Source organism: Gymnodraco acuticeps, unplaced genomic scaffold, assembly GCF_902827175.1.
Source record: "Gymnodraco acuticeps unplaced genomic scaffold, fGymAcu1.1, whole genome shotgun sequence".
In the NCBI taxonomy this organism is placed as follows: Eukaryota; Metazoa; Chordata; class Actinopteri; order Perciformes; family Bathydraconidae; genus Gymnodraco; species Gymnodraco acuticeps.
In genome coordinates, this window is record NW_022990723.1 from 287,779 (window position 1) to 307,166 (window position 19,388).

Consider the following 19,388-nt stretch of genomic DNA (forward strand, 5'->3'; position numbering starts at 1 on the left):
CATGAAGAAAACAACCATATCACTCATGTACTCAAATATCAAATCCAAACGTTAGTCTTGAAAGCATTATCTATTAGAGCATTTTTTTAAATCTCAAAAATAAATAAAGACAGCTGTTTTAATGGCCTCCCTGTGAAGGGCAAGTAATTCATTAGGGCTATAAATAAAGGAGAATGACGCAAGTCACAGAAGACTTTTCACAAAGATCTTTTTTTCACCTCTTAATTAATGGTATAAAGCAGTGTGCATTTGTATAGATAGTTATTGCCTGGTTTATTCGGCGTAAGTTAGGATAAGATATGCACATCTACTTCCTTTACAGTCTTGTTACATGTCTCTGACACTCCCGGACGCTGCATGCATTATTTCGCATGGGTACAAGTTTAACAATGTGGCACTCAATGCTTTAACATTTTATTCACTTTGTAATCATATAGAAACCATGAAAACATTTCCTCTGCCCCTGCCGTGGACAAAACAACACACGAGTGGAATTTCTATTCATTTCAAAGTGGAGAGGGGAATTAAGACAATTTAATAAAGGCTTAAACTGCTGGGGTTGTCTGTACAGCGCCTACAGCCATATTTCCTCTGATCAGCGGAGGAGGGCGACTTTATTGGACATGTTTCTATTTCCAAATCCGCATAACAGGCAACGAAGCATGTATTTCCTATAATGTAGATAAGGGAAAGAGGGTTTGATATGTAATAAAAGGTGGGTCTGTGCTGCCTGTTTAAGCCCCTTAAGCCTGATAAATGATGAGCGACAGAGGCACAGCAAGAGGGTCACCGCTATTAACTCCTCGGTTTCCCGGCCTCCACTTAAACTTCTCTCAATTACATCTGGTAATGTGGCTGGATAAGGGCCTTATAGGCTTCGACCTGTTCAATCTTACTGCGAAAAAAAGGAAGAAATCTTACGTAAATCTCCACAAGCGCCTTTGCGGATGTAGGTGTAGGCTGTCCCTAAAGCCACGTGTTAGGGGGGAAACACAGGGATTATCGTCTGTGGCGTTACTAACATGCACACCAGGTATTCTGGGACAAACACCCAATGCAAGCTCATTAAATCAGCATTTGGTGTTTCCGCACAGGCGTTAACGACGGCCTCTAATCTCGGCGGTGACCTGCTCAGACTGTGTCAGGCTCTGAGCTGCACACACAGAGAGGTGGCTGACAGCAGACATTTAGTTTGTACAAAGCTTCCAGCTTCCAAATACATTTAAGAAAAAATAAATCGCAATGTAGTTGTTAATGTTAAATATGTTGTATCCTCAATATTGTTACTAGGCTATAATTATGAATTCATAAACGCGCTGTTTTCCAGATCAAAATGTTAATAATCTTAACATTTTTTATTTTATTTCAATTGTTGAGGCTTCGCTCGATTTTTTAATTCTCAATGTTTTATTTCTATATTACAACATGAAACACCGTGTTTAATATCAGATGAAAAGAGTCGTCCAGCTTGTATCGATTTTAAAATAATCGTTTAGCACCAACATCAGTGTGTTTTATCAGTATGTGTATTAAATAATTATATATCCATTGATATGAAAACCGAATTTTAAATTAATTTAAAAAATCTCATAAATTCACAAATTAAAAATAATTCTTGCACACGCAATTAAAGACAAACTAGGACTAATAAGGGCCCCATTTTTTCTGGGTTGTTTGACACAGTAACCATTATTTAACAGCTTCACATGTGAAGGGTGTAAACAGCTAAACCGAATTTATGTTCGAAGCTTTGCCAGCAAATAAATTAAGAATTACGGAAACGACTCCCTGGGACGCTCGATGTGAACACAAACAACATCTGCATTTTATAACAGGCCTATTCATAATTTCGATTTACGTTTCTGTGTTAATGATTTGACTGAAATCACTTTCATTTGAATCATCACTCACGATTTTGTTAATATTTGTGGATGGATTTTGTTGAAATTTAGTCGATATTTTTGTTTTGTTTCATTTTATGGGCCTTCTCTTATTCGTTTCAAAGCTTTCGGCAGCTCGGCATTATCTGTGGCCGCCAGGTGTCGCTAGAGGGCCGCATAATGTCTATCTGGTCTCAGAAGGGAAAAGCCACAGTTACATTTGGTGTTGGTCTTCCCTCTCCCCTCTCTCTCTCTCTCTCTCTCTCTCTCTCTCTCTCTCTCTCATCTACTCTACTCTACATCTCTATCTCTCTCTCTCTCTCTCTCTCTCTCTCTCTCTCTCTCTCTCTCTCTCTCTCTCTCTCTCTCTCTCTCTCTCTCTCTCTCTCTCTCTCTCCCCACCCTCCCTTTACTAACCCTTTGACACTAGACTCTGAGAATCGGTGGAGGGGAAAATGAGCCTTTGGAGCTGAAGAATTTACAGTTAGTCGCGAAACTTTTACAAGTATTTGAGTTGCTCACTGCACTTTCTGAAACCCTATAGTCACATTTCACTCAGGGGGTCAAAAAAAGTTCAGATTCAGATGACTGAGGTAATGCTTTCTGTAAGAGGAAAACACCGAGGATCGGAGTTATTATAAACAAGTCATAAATAAAATAATCTAAAAGCATGTCCGCAAAAGAGGAACATCTAATGCAGTCTGTAGAGATGATTAAAATAATCTACCCCGTTGATTTCTTTGGAAAAACGCCGAGCTCCATTACTTTTATTCAGCACAGAAAGTACACTTTTAAATGAAATGATGCATCAGTAGCTGCATTTCTTTAATTTTAAAACTGCTGCATACAAAAAGAAAGAAATAGGCAGGCTGCAAGGTTGTTACTTTCCAAGCCTCTCCAGCAGTCAGTCTATGATCCAGTCTTATCCCAGCGCCTTTGCACATTATAGCTTTGCTTATTTGCATAATCTCAAATACTGAAGAGGGCCAAAGAAGAACAAAGTTACAAACAAGATTAGGGCGATTTTATTTGTTCCTGCGGTTGAGCGCCAATTGTTTCTCCAGGAGTGTTTAAGGCCACTAAGAGGATTTGAGGCTCGTTTCATATCAGTGGTCTTTTTGAGGGAATTAATCAACAATGCTTTTCTCTCCATATTTAGCAACAGGCTTGTGTGTGTGTGAACAACCGAGCCCTGCAGGGCAGAGAGGGGGAGAGGGATTGTAAATCCTGCTAAGAGTAAACAGAGGAGTGGAAGATCAGTGCTGCTGTTGGGGCGCATGCAGGCGGTCCTCGTGCACCTTTAGGATGTGACATGCAGTGGATCTTTAGCCTGGTGATTGTCCCAGTAGTGTTTTCCTTGAAATGGATCTTGTCCCCCCCCTAATGAATCCAAACGCAGCTGGCCATGTCCCACACGGACACCGAGAGCTTTAACCCTAAACTGACCTCAATTTGACACCACCAGATGAAATTGTACCGCCTGTTAATGCCGTCCACTGATTTTATTTCATATGCGTAAGAGTAGTGGTGCACCTGAAAAATTCTCGCATCGTTGTAAGAAATCTAAAACTCTTTAAAACATGTAATTGTCTACGATGGGTGTCCTCCTGGAATTATCTGGTTTGTAAAACGCGTCCAGGTTATAAACAGGGGAGTTTAAGTTGGCACAGGTTTTGTTTATGAGGAAAATTAATTTTTATTACCTATCGAGTGAATGATGATTAAAATAAAATTATAAAATTAAACACCGACTTGTGTGATGTCGCATTAAAAGCGAAATTAACCCGTTTCGCCACCTAAATGTTGTTAATGATGATGTCTTGTGTTTATAGCTTCCATTAATTACTCAAATAAATAGTTCACAAAAGAAAGAGTTTAAAATGTCCACGTCGTTAGGAGTCGTTGCTGGAAGTTTTATAGGGAAGGATGTGTTTCTGTGGAGCCGTACATTGGACACGCATAATTAGCCTCTGCTATTTTCACACGCTCTTCGGGTGTTTACATCACTCTCCTCGGGGGCAAATCACATATTTCCACAATAAATGCGGAAAGAATGCGGTTAAGATCTGGAAATATGTATATTTAAAAAATCATTCAAGCGCTCGAGTTTTAAGGATTGTTCGCGTTAACGGCATATTAAACATAAACTACATATGAGAATATATTCCATTGTTTTATAGTCCAGCCTGAAAACTGTCCCTTTACTGCGCCGTGAAAGGACGCGCGTTCACAACAAAGCGTTATACAGTATAAGGTTTGTGCTACTTACCGTCGTTGTCCAAAGGAGAATGATGAAAAAAAGTCAATCTTTAGTGCACAAATCAATGTGGACGATAGTAGCCTATTTAGCTTATGAAAATATCAGTCTTCAATAGCAGAGTCTGCCGGGCTGGTTGTGTTTACAGAGTGTAAGAGAGACTTGGAGACGGTGAATGCCTTGGCTCTGCGCACCGCTCTGCAGCTCCTTCCCGGGGTATTGCACGTTGAAATGTCCACACAGCCGTTTGTCAAACCCAGCAGTCCTACTTCCCACCCCCCTTTATGCCAACAAACATAACTGTTGTCACGGTTTCATTTATTGAATCGTTTTCCTTAAAAAAAAAAAAGCCCTTGCTATTTCTGTGATCGACCTCAAGCAACTCTGTTTGGGATTTTGTTTGTTGGGAGAGTTTATTGACCCTCCAACAGTAGCCACAGCCCCTCTCCCTGAGCGTGTGTCTACTTTAATCCTAACCTGTGAATAATTAATTTCCTACATCAAAAATGTCACGGAGCTATAAACGGAGCCTTTATGTGAGCACCTATCAATACAGCCATGATGCCATATTAGCATTGATGGAGCTAAATATTAAAAGGAATAGATGGCCTGCTTCTGTGTTGTGCGTAAAAGTGCTCAGGCTCCAAAAAGGGCTTCACTGCAATCGATGGCCGCTCCGGCTCCTCCTCTAAACTTCAATCTCCTCACATGATTGATGATCTTGGGGAGCTTTGATAATTGACTACTCTGAGGTAAGGCACGGATTTCTATCAAGAGAGGGGATTGGACGAAAGAAACATACAAAATTACTTTCTCCTGAAAAGCTTTTTTTTTCCTCTTGGAAAAGTTCATTCTGTGCTTAGAGGGGTGCTGTGTGTCCTTTAATTTGCTGAAAAAAAGCAGAGCAATAATTAGCAGTAAGATTAGCACGTATTACTGATATATTAGGCACACCAGCTTAAACCACAAAACAGATAACACGTAAGCGTCATGCTCATATATTAAACTCAGCATATCCTGCAGATGCTTTATAATATTTACTTAGTTTAACTTCTATCACTGACTGTAAGAATGAATAAAAGTCCCAATGTGCATGTTTTTTTATCTATAAATGTTACGTTTCTTCTTTCCCAAAGTGTGCATGCTTCGTGCGTAAAACTGATTTAAAACAAATATATTATTTTATCATATGATTCCTGTGATTAAAACCAGTCAGTGTTGTGTGTGATTGAACTCAGAGGAGCTGCAGCTCGAAGTGTCCCTGTTGTTAAACCTTACTCATTCTGTCTTCTCTTCTTTTTCTTTAGGACTCTTCACGGCAAAAATAAATTGGGTGGGAGTTGGAGCTGTTGGTTTGGCTTTTACCCCCAGTGTGGTGTTGAATCCGTCCCTGTGCCTCGCATATACTCTGCATATCACAAGATTTGGTCTCTCCTCTCTCTTTTCTGGAGCTGCTGTAGGACTGGCTATGGCCACCGCTACTTCCGGGATCCGTCATTTCATTCGCCCACCGCTCAGCGCTGCGAACTGACTCCGTTTCTATAAGCAAGCTAGCAGCCAACCTGCCAACACTCGCTGACACTCACTCATCTCAGTCTCGCCAGATAGACGAAATACCTACGGGGGAAAGAAAGGAGAGATCTGAATCGCTATCTCTTAATTCCTACTGCTTTTTCCCTTTTTTACAGTGATAATAAAACAAGATAGCGATCTGGAAGCATTAAAGGAGACGCGGACTTGCGGGATGAAAACGGACTAAAAAGATTCGTCCTTCTCTTGAACATCATCACCAACCGTCATTCATTCATTACCTTGACAACCTCTGGCTTTGATTGACAGCTGGAGTGGCAAAAAGCCATGAGACACGACAGTTTAGTTACATGCAGGTTGTTGATGGGCCGATTGTAACCTTCACTTTGGCGCATTTTTTCTTTTTTTTCCGAGGAAAGAGGGAAAACAAGAAAAATTGCAAAACTCCCTGATGCTACGATTTCAACTGAACCACACTGGCGAATAGGAGAAGTCGCAAAGTTGGTTGAAAAAAAGGAATCTTGCCTCTAAATCACTTTTAAACGGGACTGGGATATTAAATATACCACAGATTCAGGAGTTTATTGGAGCGCAGCCTGATGGCGCAAAGGGTAGGTTTTAAATCTCCTACACTTACCTGTTCAAATCCACTAGGGAGGCACTCGTATCGATAACTTCTTGTCGGGTGGTGGCAAATTCACAAAGTATTCATATCAAAGTCGCTATATTTGACATTTCAGCAGCGCTCCTACTCTTCAGTCAAAGTGACAGCCTGTGCTCTTACCGACAGCCTCCACAGCAGTCGTGGATCAGTTTCACAGGAGACTCCATACTAATTCGCTCTTTTCACACACCAAACTCTTTTTCGGGAAGTTATCATGTTTTTGGTAATGACAAACAGTGTATCAGATTGAATATTAGACACTTTTACTGCCCTCGCTGTATCGCGTGTTAGTTTCTCCTTTGCGTATATTCAAAAAGACACGGCATGCTTTTTGTACTTTTCACATTTGTTTAAAAAGTAACCGAGCAGACCGCTGACTTTTGCTCTGATTTTGTTCCCAGTACGATGAGCTGGCCCACTACGGTGGGATGGACGGAGTCTCGGCGTCGATGTACGGGGACCCGCATGCTCCCCGGCCGCTTCCCCAGGTCCACCACCTGAACCACGGACCGCCGCTGCACGCCAGCCAGCACTACGGAGCCCACGCGCCTCATCCAAACGTTATGCCCAGCAGCATGGGCTCTGCTGTCAACGACGTTTTAAAGAGGGATAAAGATCAAATTTATGGGTAAGGTTTGCATGAACCAAATAAGCGTAAACTTATTTTTTCCTAAGTTTCAAGCTTTTCTGTGAGATGTTTTAGTTGGAGTTTTCTCTCTCGTCACTAAATTCACATAGTGTTTTGTCCGGGGTTGACCGCAGTTTGGAACTCTATTGTTGGTCAGGGCTGTTGTTGATGTGTAATTTTATACGCATTGTAGAAGGCATCGTCAAGCCTGCAGTAAGTAAGAGTAAGCCTCGAGCTGGAAATGCAAGCTATAAAATAATAGGGAAGCTCTCTGTGCTCAGTCCAAGTGCCAAAGTCACTGACTGCATTGGAAAAATAATAAAATGTATTTTCAACACTTCCATGTTATAAAGTTAGCGTTTAATATTGCCCTCTATACTTTTTCAATCCTTAAAATAGTCTGGAATATTTTTTATGTTCTCGTTGCTGCCTGAAAAACTTCTGAAATGTTTTCAAATAATGTAACACAGACACACACAGCGCGTTAAAACGCACCTCGTGTCTTTATATGTATACGTAAATGACATTATTCTCAACAATTAAAGAATAATAGACGCTTTTACTTCTAATTGTAAAAAACCCCAAAACTAATTAACACACGTGCACAGAAGGTGCTATAATCCACAGTGTATCATTATAATCTGAGATGTAGTAGAGTAAATCCTCTTCATCTCGTTTACCCACATTTTATATTTTATACTGACATACATCTAAATGACATTATATAAAAGGAAGCCAGTTTTAGAAAATTAACGTTTGTTCCACTAAAAGTATCTTATTCTAAAATGATATGTTATCTTTTAAATATTATCTTGATCACTGTTGGTCTCATAATGCTGCTGGAGTGGTATCAGTCGTATTTTTATTGAACTCTGCTCCACTTTTAAAGCCATAGTTCTCGGTGCCTCATTGCTTCTATAGTGTTACTCTTAAAACATATTATTTAATTTAAACTTTTTTACTGACCGTATAATTTATCTGTAACAAACAGTAACTGTTGTATAGTGTGTCATTCCTGTTTTTGTTGAGTTTTGTTGATTTATAAACGTTTTGTAGTTTGCACTGCAAAAAATGTCAGTCTCAACAAGTCGATAAATATAATATTAAGTGTAAAATATTTAAATTCCCAATACGATGAGTAAACATATTTCAGATTGGTGTGTATTGTATGCTTGCAAGTCAGAACCGCTTCTAAAATTAAGATTGAATCCGGAGTGCATTGTTTAATCAGTTGTCATTATTATTTTAAAATGTGGTCAGAAGTATGTTAAAACTACACAGCGGGGTACAAGTAGAATTCCTCTCGTACTGTTATGTTTGATTTATAAAAGTATAAATAAAAGACAGATAAGCAGGTTGATGGGAATTTTTTTGCAGTGGGCATTGTGGAGCCGGTGTGCTGCTTGTTCTCAGGCTGTGTTTCCCCTCTTGCAGTCACCCTTTATTCCCACTGCTCGCTCTGGTTTTTGAGAAGTGCGAGTTGGCGACGTGTACTCCGAGGGAGCCCGGCGTAGCAGGCGGCGATGTCTGCTCCTCAGACTCCTTCAATGAGGACATTGCAGTCTTTGCCAAACAGGTCAATTTCAAAAAAATAAATATTTGGGATGTTGTGGCTGCGTCATGGCACATAGTTCTCTGCCTGCTTCATGTGTGTGTTTCTGCAATAACACTTTCTCTTGATATGATTAATTAATAGTGTGTGTTCGCTGCAGAATGTAACACAAACTCATTCGTGAGAATTGTTGTATTATCAGGTTACATTTCAGAATAGAAATAGACACACATGCCGCACATTTAAAGCCAAACTAACTTTGACATTTGGTGTATTATTTTAGGTCCGAGCAGAAAAACCTTTATTTTCATCAAATCCAGAGTTGGACAATTTGGTAAGAGCACCCTTTGACCTCTCTTGTCTCCAAATGTAATTGCCGCCTCGCTGCGGTTATACTGCCTTGTTCTGTGATAGGCCTACTGTGGAGTGTCCGCAGCATCACACAGTAAATATGTGAACATATGATTAAAACTTCCGCACTGATGTCGGATCAGTTTTGGAGTGAAGCAGTGTTACCACATTTGCCGCTGTCACTGCTCAGTCCATCTGCTGACCAGCGTGTGATGGTCAGCTACATTGTGAAAGCTTCCTGTATACTTAAAAATAATAATTTGCTGCTGCTGGCTGTAGTGCACTCCATAGTGTTATGACGGGGGGATCATTACATAATACTGAAAACAATTATAAATTCCTGTTAATTTATGTGATGTGAACTGTATTTATTTTTTGCCATTTTCCAGATGATACAAGCCATACAAGTATTACGGTTTCACCTCTTGGAATTAGAAAAGGTAAATATTTTATCTGAGCTTAATGCCAAATGCACAAACACCTTGTATTTTAATGCAACTGATATTGTTAATTGTGGTTCAATATTCATTGCAATGCTGAAACATTTACAAATAAACCGGCATGCATTAGGAGAAAGTTTCAGTTATCTAATTTTCATAAAATATGCTATTTTATTTAGCCAACTATTTATGTGATTATTGATTAAATATACTGAAGCCTCTTTGCACACGTTGCACATTGTTATCGATCTACAGATTTAGTTTCAGCTGCTCATTATTCCTGCAGCTTAGACGGCATGCTGTTTATTTTTTGTCGTTCAACTTGTTGCTCCAGTCTCAGGAGAATAATAACCACTGCAACAATTTCACTATTGTTTCCTTGACGCCGATAATGCCCCCATAATTGGAGTTATTCTTGGACTGACTCAAGCGTTTCCCTATTCTGACAAAAGGTGCTTTCTTTCTTTTTCTAGGTGCACGAGCTCTGCGACAATTTTTGCCACCGGTACATCAGTTGTTTGAAAGGAAAAATGCCAATAGATCTAGTTATTGACGAACGGGATGGCAGCTCAAAATCAGATCACGAAGAGCTCTCGGGGTCGTCGACTAACCTCGCAGATCACGTGAGTAACAGCTTTTTATTCATAACAAGTGCTGTGCTGGTTTTGTCTGCATGTGTCTCTGCTGCTGACAGAGAACACCCGAGCATGTTTATGTCTTTTTTTAAACACAATGCCAATGAGTAATCGGTTGTTTTTAGATAATCAGATGTGTTTGATGTGTCTCCAAACGCCAACTTTTTGGCTACTTAGCCTGTGCTCAGTGTGTGACCCTGCTGTGCCATCAGTAAATAGAGCATGCTCTGTTCTGCAAGGAAAATCTGCCGATCGATGTTCTGAGGTCAAAAGCTAGATGTGATACAATAGACTGAGTTATTGTTTTAGTCTTTTGATTAGGGGCAGTCATATGTGCATAATGCGTCCGTGCTTGCTTGTGTTCCCGGGGTCTAAGAGGGTGTGTGTGTTTGTGCGCGTGCATTAGAGGGTGTGCGTGTGCAAATCGCTGCCGTGTATTATGGAGAGTTGTTGAGAAAAAAAACGCAAGGCAATTATCTGTTACGCAGGTTTAACGTTAAAGCAGGGTATCAGTGCTAAGCTTTAGCTTTAGGCCAATATTTAAAAAGAAAAGGGCTTTATATTTGGGGCTGTGGGAGCTGGATATGGCCTGTGCGTAAAGCTGTGGATTTTTGCTGCAGAGGTGGAGAAAGTGGTAGCCTATTGAAATAGATTTCAGAGCTAAAGGCTTACCATCAATGTCAAGTTCACAAGACATCTGATGGTTCGTCTGGAGGCCTTCCATTGCTGTTGATGTTAATGTGTTTAATTGTTTCGTATTGATTGCCGTGCGGTTTGCTCTGCAGTGGCTCTCTCCTCTGCTGCCCATTTTATGGCTGGAGGCTCCATAATGCTGAATTCAATTATATGCACCTGAAGTACAGTAGCTTTACATTTGAGGATCGATTCTCTGGTTTAAATCGTGCATTTTCGGTGTAATAAACACTGGCTCCTCCCGCATTATGGATTCAGCTGACAGTGTATTATTGAGTTGATTTCTGTGACTTATTGCGTCTTGCATGCCTGTGGTAAAGCTAATGTTTGGTTGAAAAAAAACGAGCTGTTGCGAGTAAGTGACTGGTTAATATGGTTGCAGCACGAGGCCAATCCTATTAGGAATAAAGCAGTTTTAAGTGTTATGCAAAGTCGGTGCGCTGCATCTGTTGGCTCTGGCTATAGGCCTAATAGCAGCGGATTTCCCTCTGAAAGCCCGTCGCGTTCACATGGCCACGCAGTGCCCGCACAAGGTGCATTACAACACAATTAGACCGACGATACTGATGTTGGTCTGAGAAACGGTCAGAACGGAAATATTGTGGTCCTCCAACACAAGTGTAGAAATGAGGCATGCTGTTGTTTATATTGTGGAGATTAGGTAAACTAGCCTGTTTAGTTTCATGGCAGATGGTTGATACTCAAGCCAATTTCCAATGGTGCCTCCAGTGCTCAGACACCAGCTTTGTCATCAGTCCACTTGTAAGAAATATTTTTGATAATTAGACAATTAGATAGGCCTATGCCAATAAAGCAAATCAGGAGCAGCAATAAACAAAGAAGGTTGCATGACAAGCCATTTATCTTGAAGTCATTTGGACTGACCACCTCATTAGGTATTTAAGTTTTGAAGGATTTATTTCACTTCTGTGGCACCAGTAAACTTTGTATTATACCTAACTGCTTGGGCTGAATTTGACGAAAGCAGAAGAGGTTTTTTTTCTCTCTCTCTTGTTTGCTTTAGCTCTGTCTGAGCTGAGAGTGGCTCAAGGCTGAGCACTGCATGTTATGGAAACATACACGCTTTAGTTTATAGTTATATTTGTATAAATAAAAATGCCTTATTTGTGTTCAGTGTGTGAGAGCATGTGTGCACCTGGTGAGGCTTTAGTGGAAATAATATTTGCACAAAGTGAAACTATTGAAAGTGAAAACAGTGCCGTCATGATCCACAAGCCTTCTAGTAAATAGTTAACTTCTTCAGCATAATTTCCATGTTTAATTGGAAGGAGTCCAGCTTTTCATGCCCAAAATGTGTTTTGGATATTGCAAACAATGCACAAAAATGCACATGGATGCAAAACTGTGCCGCTGAATGGAAAGCAATTGTTGTCCTAGTTGTCTTGATTTATTTATTTTATTTATTCATTTGTTTTTGGGTCTATATTTTATTATTCATCTCTGTCCTCGCTTCTCATTGAGGAGAGGAAGGCAGTTTGATAGTTAGATATGCTAATTTATTTAGTTAGACTCTCTCACGTCCATTTTTCTTTGCTTTGATATGCATTTTTAATATATAGCCCTGGGCTACATCTCATTTGGTGAAAGTTGGTTTTCTGGAGATGATGAGGCTCTTCACTGTGAAGGAGGCGGCACGTTGAGCTTGTTTATATGTGTGTGTGCATCTGTGTGTGTGTTTCCTTCCTTTTTTGTTTTTCTTACGGTTTCCCTCTTCTCCCCTCTTCATACCTGACAGCAGAGCATAATAAGCACAGTTTTATTTACACTTGAATGCAGCATTGTCTTAGAGCTGAGAGTGGGATGAGGCCTTGCTGACACTGTTGATTTCCCTTATTTTCGCTTGCGGTGACTATCTCAACCATGTAGCCCACCCAAGGCTTCCTAACTCATCGCCCCTCCTCAGATCAACCCCATCCCAATTAAAAGAAAGGAAAAAAAAGATGTTGCATTACACATGAAGGGTGATGGGGAAGAAGGAAAAAAACACAGAGCGGTGTAGATTTGTAAACGGTTGATACAGTGTGTGTGCTTGTCAATGGTTTGCTCTCTTGTCTTTTAATTAATGAATACAATTTCTGTCTCTTCTGTGCTACATCCAATTAGAGAGGCAAATAGAATTAACACTGGCTGAATATTATCTGTTCTAATGAATTAGCCTTTGTGTCTTCCTGTGCTATTGTGCCGCTTCTCCAGTAAAGCTTGCATATTAGCAGAAGGCTTTTCATTTCCTCCATGCATATGCATTACGCTTCTGAAAGTGGCTTTGAATTTGTGCATAGTTTCAGATTTCTTACAGAGAAAGTGTGTAGGATTTGCAGGTCCCGGCGCTTTGTTTTGGAGAGCTTTTTCTCAGGGAGTGATAGTAGTTCCCATAGAGTTTATGGTGTAGCTTATCTTGCCCCTGCATGGCTGGAAAAGGAGAAGGGGGGGAAAAAGCTTTCTCTGTTTACATTTGATTTTCTGCTACAGGCTCTGAGCACAGTGGTCAGAAATGTTGATGTCACAGGTTCAGTCACGTAATAGCAATAGTTCATCTTGTGCCCATGCAGTGAGTTACTGTGTGTATCCACGGAGATGTGTGCCCAGTAATGTCCTGTTTCTGTATGTCTCTTTGCATGGTGCAGCGCATACACAGCCGTGGACAGAAAACCCTCGGGCCGAGCTGGCCTGCTCAACCGTGGAATTTCTCAGTTTTGGAGGTGTTCTAATTCAACTAGCTTTGTTCTCCTCGGGGACCGGCTACGTTTGGATCTCTCCCCCCTTCTCATGAAAACAGTGCAGCGTTGACTTGGACCGCTCTGTCTGTTCCACACAATTGTTTTGTGATGGTGGGATGTCTGGCCTTACATTTCCTTTTTGATTAGTGTTCAGAGGCAGGGCCCTGTTGGCAGGCATATCTAATCATCGCTACCGCGGCTGGAGAGAGAGGCTAAGCTCACTTGTTGCATCTCCCACACTCCCTTTCCTCTGACTGCATGCATGCTGTAAACGACCGCAATGAAAACAGTTGCCGGGCAGTCGTTTTACAGTCATGACATGTATGTTTATTTATATTGAAATGCGATATACAGATATTGTTACATATACTCAGTATCCCACAGCTCTATCAATAATTCTGACTCTAATAAGATAATAATCTTCACATTTTGTTTATGTTTATTCAGTTGTGTAAATTCACTTATATGTTTATTATTGAAGTCATAGTTACAGATGCTGTATTGGAAAGTAATGATTTCTCCACAAATAATTGCAGTACAATTCAACTTTATTATTAAAACCTCAATTTAATTAAACCTCTCTGACATTGTCAACAACATAAAGTTAATTACAGGCATCATACATATAGACTTTATGGTTATATTTTATTGTATATTCTATTGCACTAGTTAGTACAGGTGGACATAGTAAAGTAGCTGGTGAATGATTTACCCTTATTTTAGAAAAGGAATAACTGAAAGTTGAATGGATGTGTTTTGTATTTATGCTATTTCCTACTTTTGAATTGTCATTTGGGTGTGTGTTATAAATACATATTTGCACATGTCATGTGCCATCCACTACCGTGAAGAAGGTTGTTTTTGCCTCAGAGCAAGTTTTGAAGCATGAATACAATCACTTAATCCCTGGTGTCTGTTAAAACACGCTCCGGTGAATTATTAGCTTCTAAATGAAGGACTCTTTATATTCTGGATAATTGGGGGTGTTGTAAATACTCAGTTGTTTAGAAGAGGTGCACCTACACATTTTCTAAAGAGGCTGTGTATAATTACGAGCTCAACTCAACAGAAAAGTAGCTTTTCTCTGTTTAGGCTATGTAGCAAGATGTGTCTTGAAATGTCAGCTGGAGTTATGATTTACGCTCCTGTGTGTTTCTGGTGAGTCAGCAATTCTGTACATGTTCAGCACAGTGCAACACACACACACACACACACACACACACACACACACACACACACACACACACACACACACACACACACACACACACACCACACACACACACACACACACACACACACACACACACACACACACACACACACACACACACACACACACACACACACACACACACACACACAAACCCGTACGGCTAGTCGTTTCTCAGCCCACACCAACAGATTTCTTCTCTTTTCCTCCGGGTTCCAGGGGAATTTGAGGGAAATTCAATGATGCCGCTAAATCAATTTTATTTGAAATTCCTAGGGATGTAGGCAGAGTGCAGAGAGGGAAGTGAGATTGTGCCATGCAGGTGTTTGTAAATGAGAAACAGGGGACAGGAGCAGAGGAGACGACAGCATTCTCCGGCTCTCCTGTGGCCTGGCTCCACTACAAGCCTTCCTCCCCATATTGTCTCCTGCCTTTTATATTAATTACAACTTGTATTATCAGCTGCCAGTTGCTAACCCCAGCAAATAGAAAAGGCTGCCCCCCTAGAGACCACGCTTCTTTTGTATCTTTTCTCTATCTAGTCCTATTGTGTGAGTGTGTGTGCGTTCCCGTCTGCACATGTATGTGCTTTTGCTTGCTGCCGCCCCCCCCCCCCCCCCCCCTCCCCCTCCTCCTCCTCCTCCTCCTCCTCCTCCTCCCTCCTCCTCCTCCTCCTCCTCCTCCTCCTGGTAACACTGCTCTTTAACACAATTAGTGAAGAGCATGGAGTGAACCATGTTTGACTCCTAATTATGCCCAGCTTTAGGGAATAGTCACATGGGCTAGAGGCCTTATTTTCTCTTTTGCTTCTTCCTCTATTTTTCTTCATCTCCTTGTGTATGTTGAAGAAGACTGTTTGGGTGACATGATTTTTTTTCTCCCAACTTGTTTGAACTTTATCAGACCCACGAGGGTTGTGACAAAATGGTTGTGTGTGTTTGCGCTGTGCGGCGTCTGTTGATGCAGCCTCCATAGCTCAGAGAGGCCCACTAAATTATTCATGGGGAGGAAAGGCTGTTGCTTTTGTTGCCTTGTTGAGCGTGGAAAGTTAACGCTTTGGTTGTGATATTTTGTTGTCTTGTTTTGCAGACAGCGTTATGAATGAGACATGACTCACAGGTATTAAACGAGGAGAGTGTTCTTCATTAAATATATCTGCTGCATATTCACTGGGCGTAGAGTGTACTGTATTATTATTATTAGGTCATATAAAGTGCTGCGCTCTGCTTTTTGCCCAATAAGAAACAAACCAACAAAGCAGTATCTATATCCCTGCATACAGGCCCATTAAACCCCCAGGGTAGCAAATCACAGCAAAATATCATTCCCTTTAACACCATTAGCTGTGGTGTCTTTGAATTTAATTTAGTGCCAGCACCATTAAAAATGACACATTACTCTGCAATGATAGCTAAATTAAGTCCTATCGATTCAGCTGTTGCATTAAAACTGTGCTGTGGCCATTGCTGGAAAGTGGTACAGAGAGAGAGAGAGAGAGAGAGTGAACAAGAGTGTGTGAGAGCAGCCAGCATAGTTTGTCAGGTCTGTCTCGCATCTTGCCGACAGTGGATGTCTCATTGTGAGGAAGTAGAACCCAGTCATTTTCTTCTCTTGGAACAACAACGGCCCAGCTCTGACTAAATACATTATACAGTCTGGGACTCTTACCTCCTTCCCTGTTTGTTCCACATGACATATAGAATTAGACTGTTTTCAGAGGGTTGGTGAGGTTTTCCCACATTAGTGATTGTACGCAGCATACTGTGTTGAGAATAACAGACAACAGACCTTGTTCCCATGAAGTATGCCATGTGGTGATCAGGCCACATCGAGCAGGGACATTTTCCCCTCCGTTCACTCTGGAGGGCTAAAACCCACGCACAGGCTTTTGTTCACCCTGTCTTCGTACCCCACTTCTGAGCAATTCTCCGAGCTCTTTATCTGATTGCCATCCGGTGAACAGCTGACGCTGAGAGGGCCTTGAGTGGAGCGGAGGGTCTGAAGGGCCTTGTGTGTTTCTGTCTGCTGTTTTCAGCTCCGAGCTGTTTGAGAAAACAGCCCTCCTTCCCTAATAAACTTAGCAGATAAAAGGGCCTGGCTCACAGGCATAGCAGCAGCATCAACAGCAGAACAAGCAGCAGCACATCAGGGCCGCACACCCAGGGGAGCTCGGCAGCCGTTTGTCTTATATCCTCTGTTTCCCTGCAAACCATCATAGTCTCCGGGCACTATCCTGTCTGTCCTCCACCAGTACAGCTCACTCTGACTGGGGCACCACAGCAGGCAGGCAGGCTCCTCTCTGGCGGGAGCTGAAGGAAAAGAAGTTCATCAGGAACTGAAGTTAGACAAAATGGTAAAAACGGTCTCTGTTTTGGAATACTCTGTGGCGTGTACATTTTCCTCCTGCTTTCTTATGTATGTATATGTGTTGCTGTGTGTTTGAGGGAGAGAGACAAAATACATAGCGGGAACCGAGAAGTGGGTTGAGGTTTGTGGGAAGCCTTGGTGCAGGCCTGTGTTTGTTTGGCTTGGGCTCGGCTCAAGGGGCCGCTTCTCCCGGGGCCCCAGACAACGTTGGGCTTACGTTCGCCAACATTTTGTCATCGTGCTCAGGTGACAGGTTGAATTGGGAAAGACTAGCTAGGGTTTTGTAAGCCGTATTAACTCTGTGTGAGAGGCTTTTCAGCGTGTATGGGATCGAGAATAGTAAATGACGTGATCCGTCTGTCCCTCTTTCGCCTGAATGGCAGAGGAAATTCCACCTCCAGCCTGCCTTCATGTGGCACTGATAAAGCCTTTCCTGTACAGTAGAAAATCCTGTTTCCCTGTGAGCACCGACAGGGCAGAGGGAATGACCAGGAAAGAGAGCAGAAGGAGAGAACCTGAGCTGAACGAAAAAAGAAAGCCGCCTTAAAAGCTATGAATTTGTTTATGGACATTTCTTTGAAGTTAGCCAGCAGAGATTTAACACTTTTTTCAGCATGTGTTTGTATATATAAAAGTGAGTGTGTGTGCATGTGTGTTTATACTTCTTGCTCTATTATGTCATTAGCATGTGTGCGTAAGTGTATTTCTGCAAGCCTCTGTGGGCGTGTGTGTATGTCGCTGTGGGCGTGGACACATATTTGGCAGATTAGCAGGAGAATCACTGTCATATCTTATTTTCATTTCTGACAGTGGTAATGATTAATGGCGGCTGTGGTGTGTTTGGACTTTTTACCTCTATATTTCTCACTTGACACGGAAGTCTCAATTGGTTATGGTATAAACGAACTCCACTGGGCTCTGCCATGTGTGTTTAGACAATTACTCACAAGTGCTCCACTTGCACCGTTCAAAATCAGACGCCACATTAACAGTGCTGCATTTTGCTCTCATGCATTAATGAAACACTTTGATTACAGTGTTTTGACTTATTGCCAGCTGTTTTAGTGCATTAGTTACTTTCTATTCATCTAAGATTTTAGTGGCATCGTTGATTGTCTGCTAGCAGGGAAATACGTGATGGGGCTCTTCGGCTTGGCAGGAGAATGTAAGCAGGCCAAGGACCTTCACAGTGCCTGTAGACTCTTACAGATGTCACTCACTTTTCCAGTATACTCATATGGTCTCTTTCTCTCTCTCTCTTTTTCTCCTCCCCTTCTCCCCCCTCCCTGCTCTCTCTGCTCCTGGTTTGCGGTTTGGATGGGGAATGTGGATGGATGCACGGATGGATGGATGGATCCCACGCTCGCTCTGCTCTTCTCAAACCTCAGAACCCAGCTTCCTGGAGAGACCATGATGACGCCACCTCCACACACTCCGCCGGCACACCGGGGCCCTCCAGCGGGGGACACGCTTCACAGAGCGGTGACAACAGCAGCGAACAAGGTGAGCCAGCACAGAAATGGGCATGCACACACACACACACACACACATTTACACATGCCCTTGTGCACTGAAGCGCGGAGACATAAACATACATAGATGCAGGAGCAGGTCCATGCAGGACATATTAATCATCATGCATGAGTAGAGTTGCCAACACTTCCCTTCAACCCTTTTTAATGTGAGATCTACACTGAATAGATGGCACATCTCTCTATACATATACGTCCAAGTCCCTTCTTTTGCACACTGGATTATCCTGTTTTTTGAATGGCGTCCATGTAAACACATAGTCACACCTAAAAATGAACCTGCTTATCACACTCGCTCTCAAAAGCAAGCAACAGCGACTGTCATACACCAGCCTAGTAAAGGGCTTTCCAGAATGTTGCTATTTAGAGAGCCTAACAAAAGCTGGTGATTAATACTATGTTTCTGCCAGTTCTTGATTGCATTTAAAGCATATCAAGTTTGCTCACACAACAGCCACTCATAATGTCTTAGTGAGCCTTCTGTTATCTAGTACACGACCTGCCAACTGTAATAATGCATTTCAAAACAAATGTATTTGAATTTTTTACAGATAGCTTGTGCAAGTCTCAGCTATCTGCCTTGTATTTTTGTCACGGTCCATATCAAATTTGACATGTAAACGAACAGAAGCATATGCTGTTAGTTAAATTCAGAGGCGAGGACAAGCATCAAAACATTGTGAGGTTACATGTTTATTAAATGCAACTGCTGCCTGAACTAAGACAACAGATGATAAGCTCTTGGCCTTTCCTTTCTTGCCTTCCCCTTGTTTTGAATGCAGCAAGATCTCATTTCAATGGCGGAAGATTATGTGTGTGTGTCTGTATCCGTGTGTACCCTCTGGCAGTGTCCACGGTTTTGCATGAAATTTCATCACGCTGTCTACACACACAAACAGGCTCAAACA

The 19,388-nt window shown here is 41.7% G+C and overlaps 1 protein-coding gene across 1 annotated transcript in view; it reads left to right on the top strand.

Moving 5' to 3' along the window:
* The first annotated feature begins 5,510 nt into the window (after positions 1-5,510).
* meis2a (Meis homeobox 2a) overlaps positions 5,511-19,388 on the top strand; it is a 53,267-nt gene continuing 39,389 nt past the window's right edge. The window contains exons 1-7 of the mRNA XM_034231782.1: positions 5,511-6,278; positions 6,733-6,959; positions 8,394-8,535; positions 8,795-8,845; positions 9,252-9,302; positions 9,776-9,925; positions 18,337-18,451. Of these exons, the coding sequence (XP_034087673.1) occupies positions 6,267-6,278; positions 6,733-6,959; positions 8,394-8,535; positions 8,795-8,845; positions 9,252-9,302; positions 9,776-9,925; positions 18,337-18,451 (748 nt within the window). The 5' untranslated portion in view covers positions 5,511-6,266. The remainder of the gene's footprint in view (positions 6,279-6,732; positions 6,960-8,393; positions 8,536-8,794; positions 8,846-9,251; positions 9,303-9,775; positions 9,926-18,336; positions 18,452-19,388) is intronic.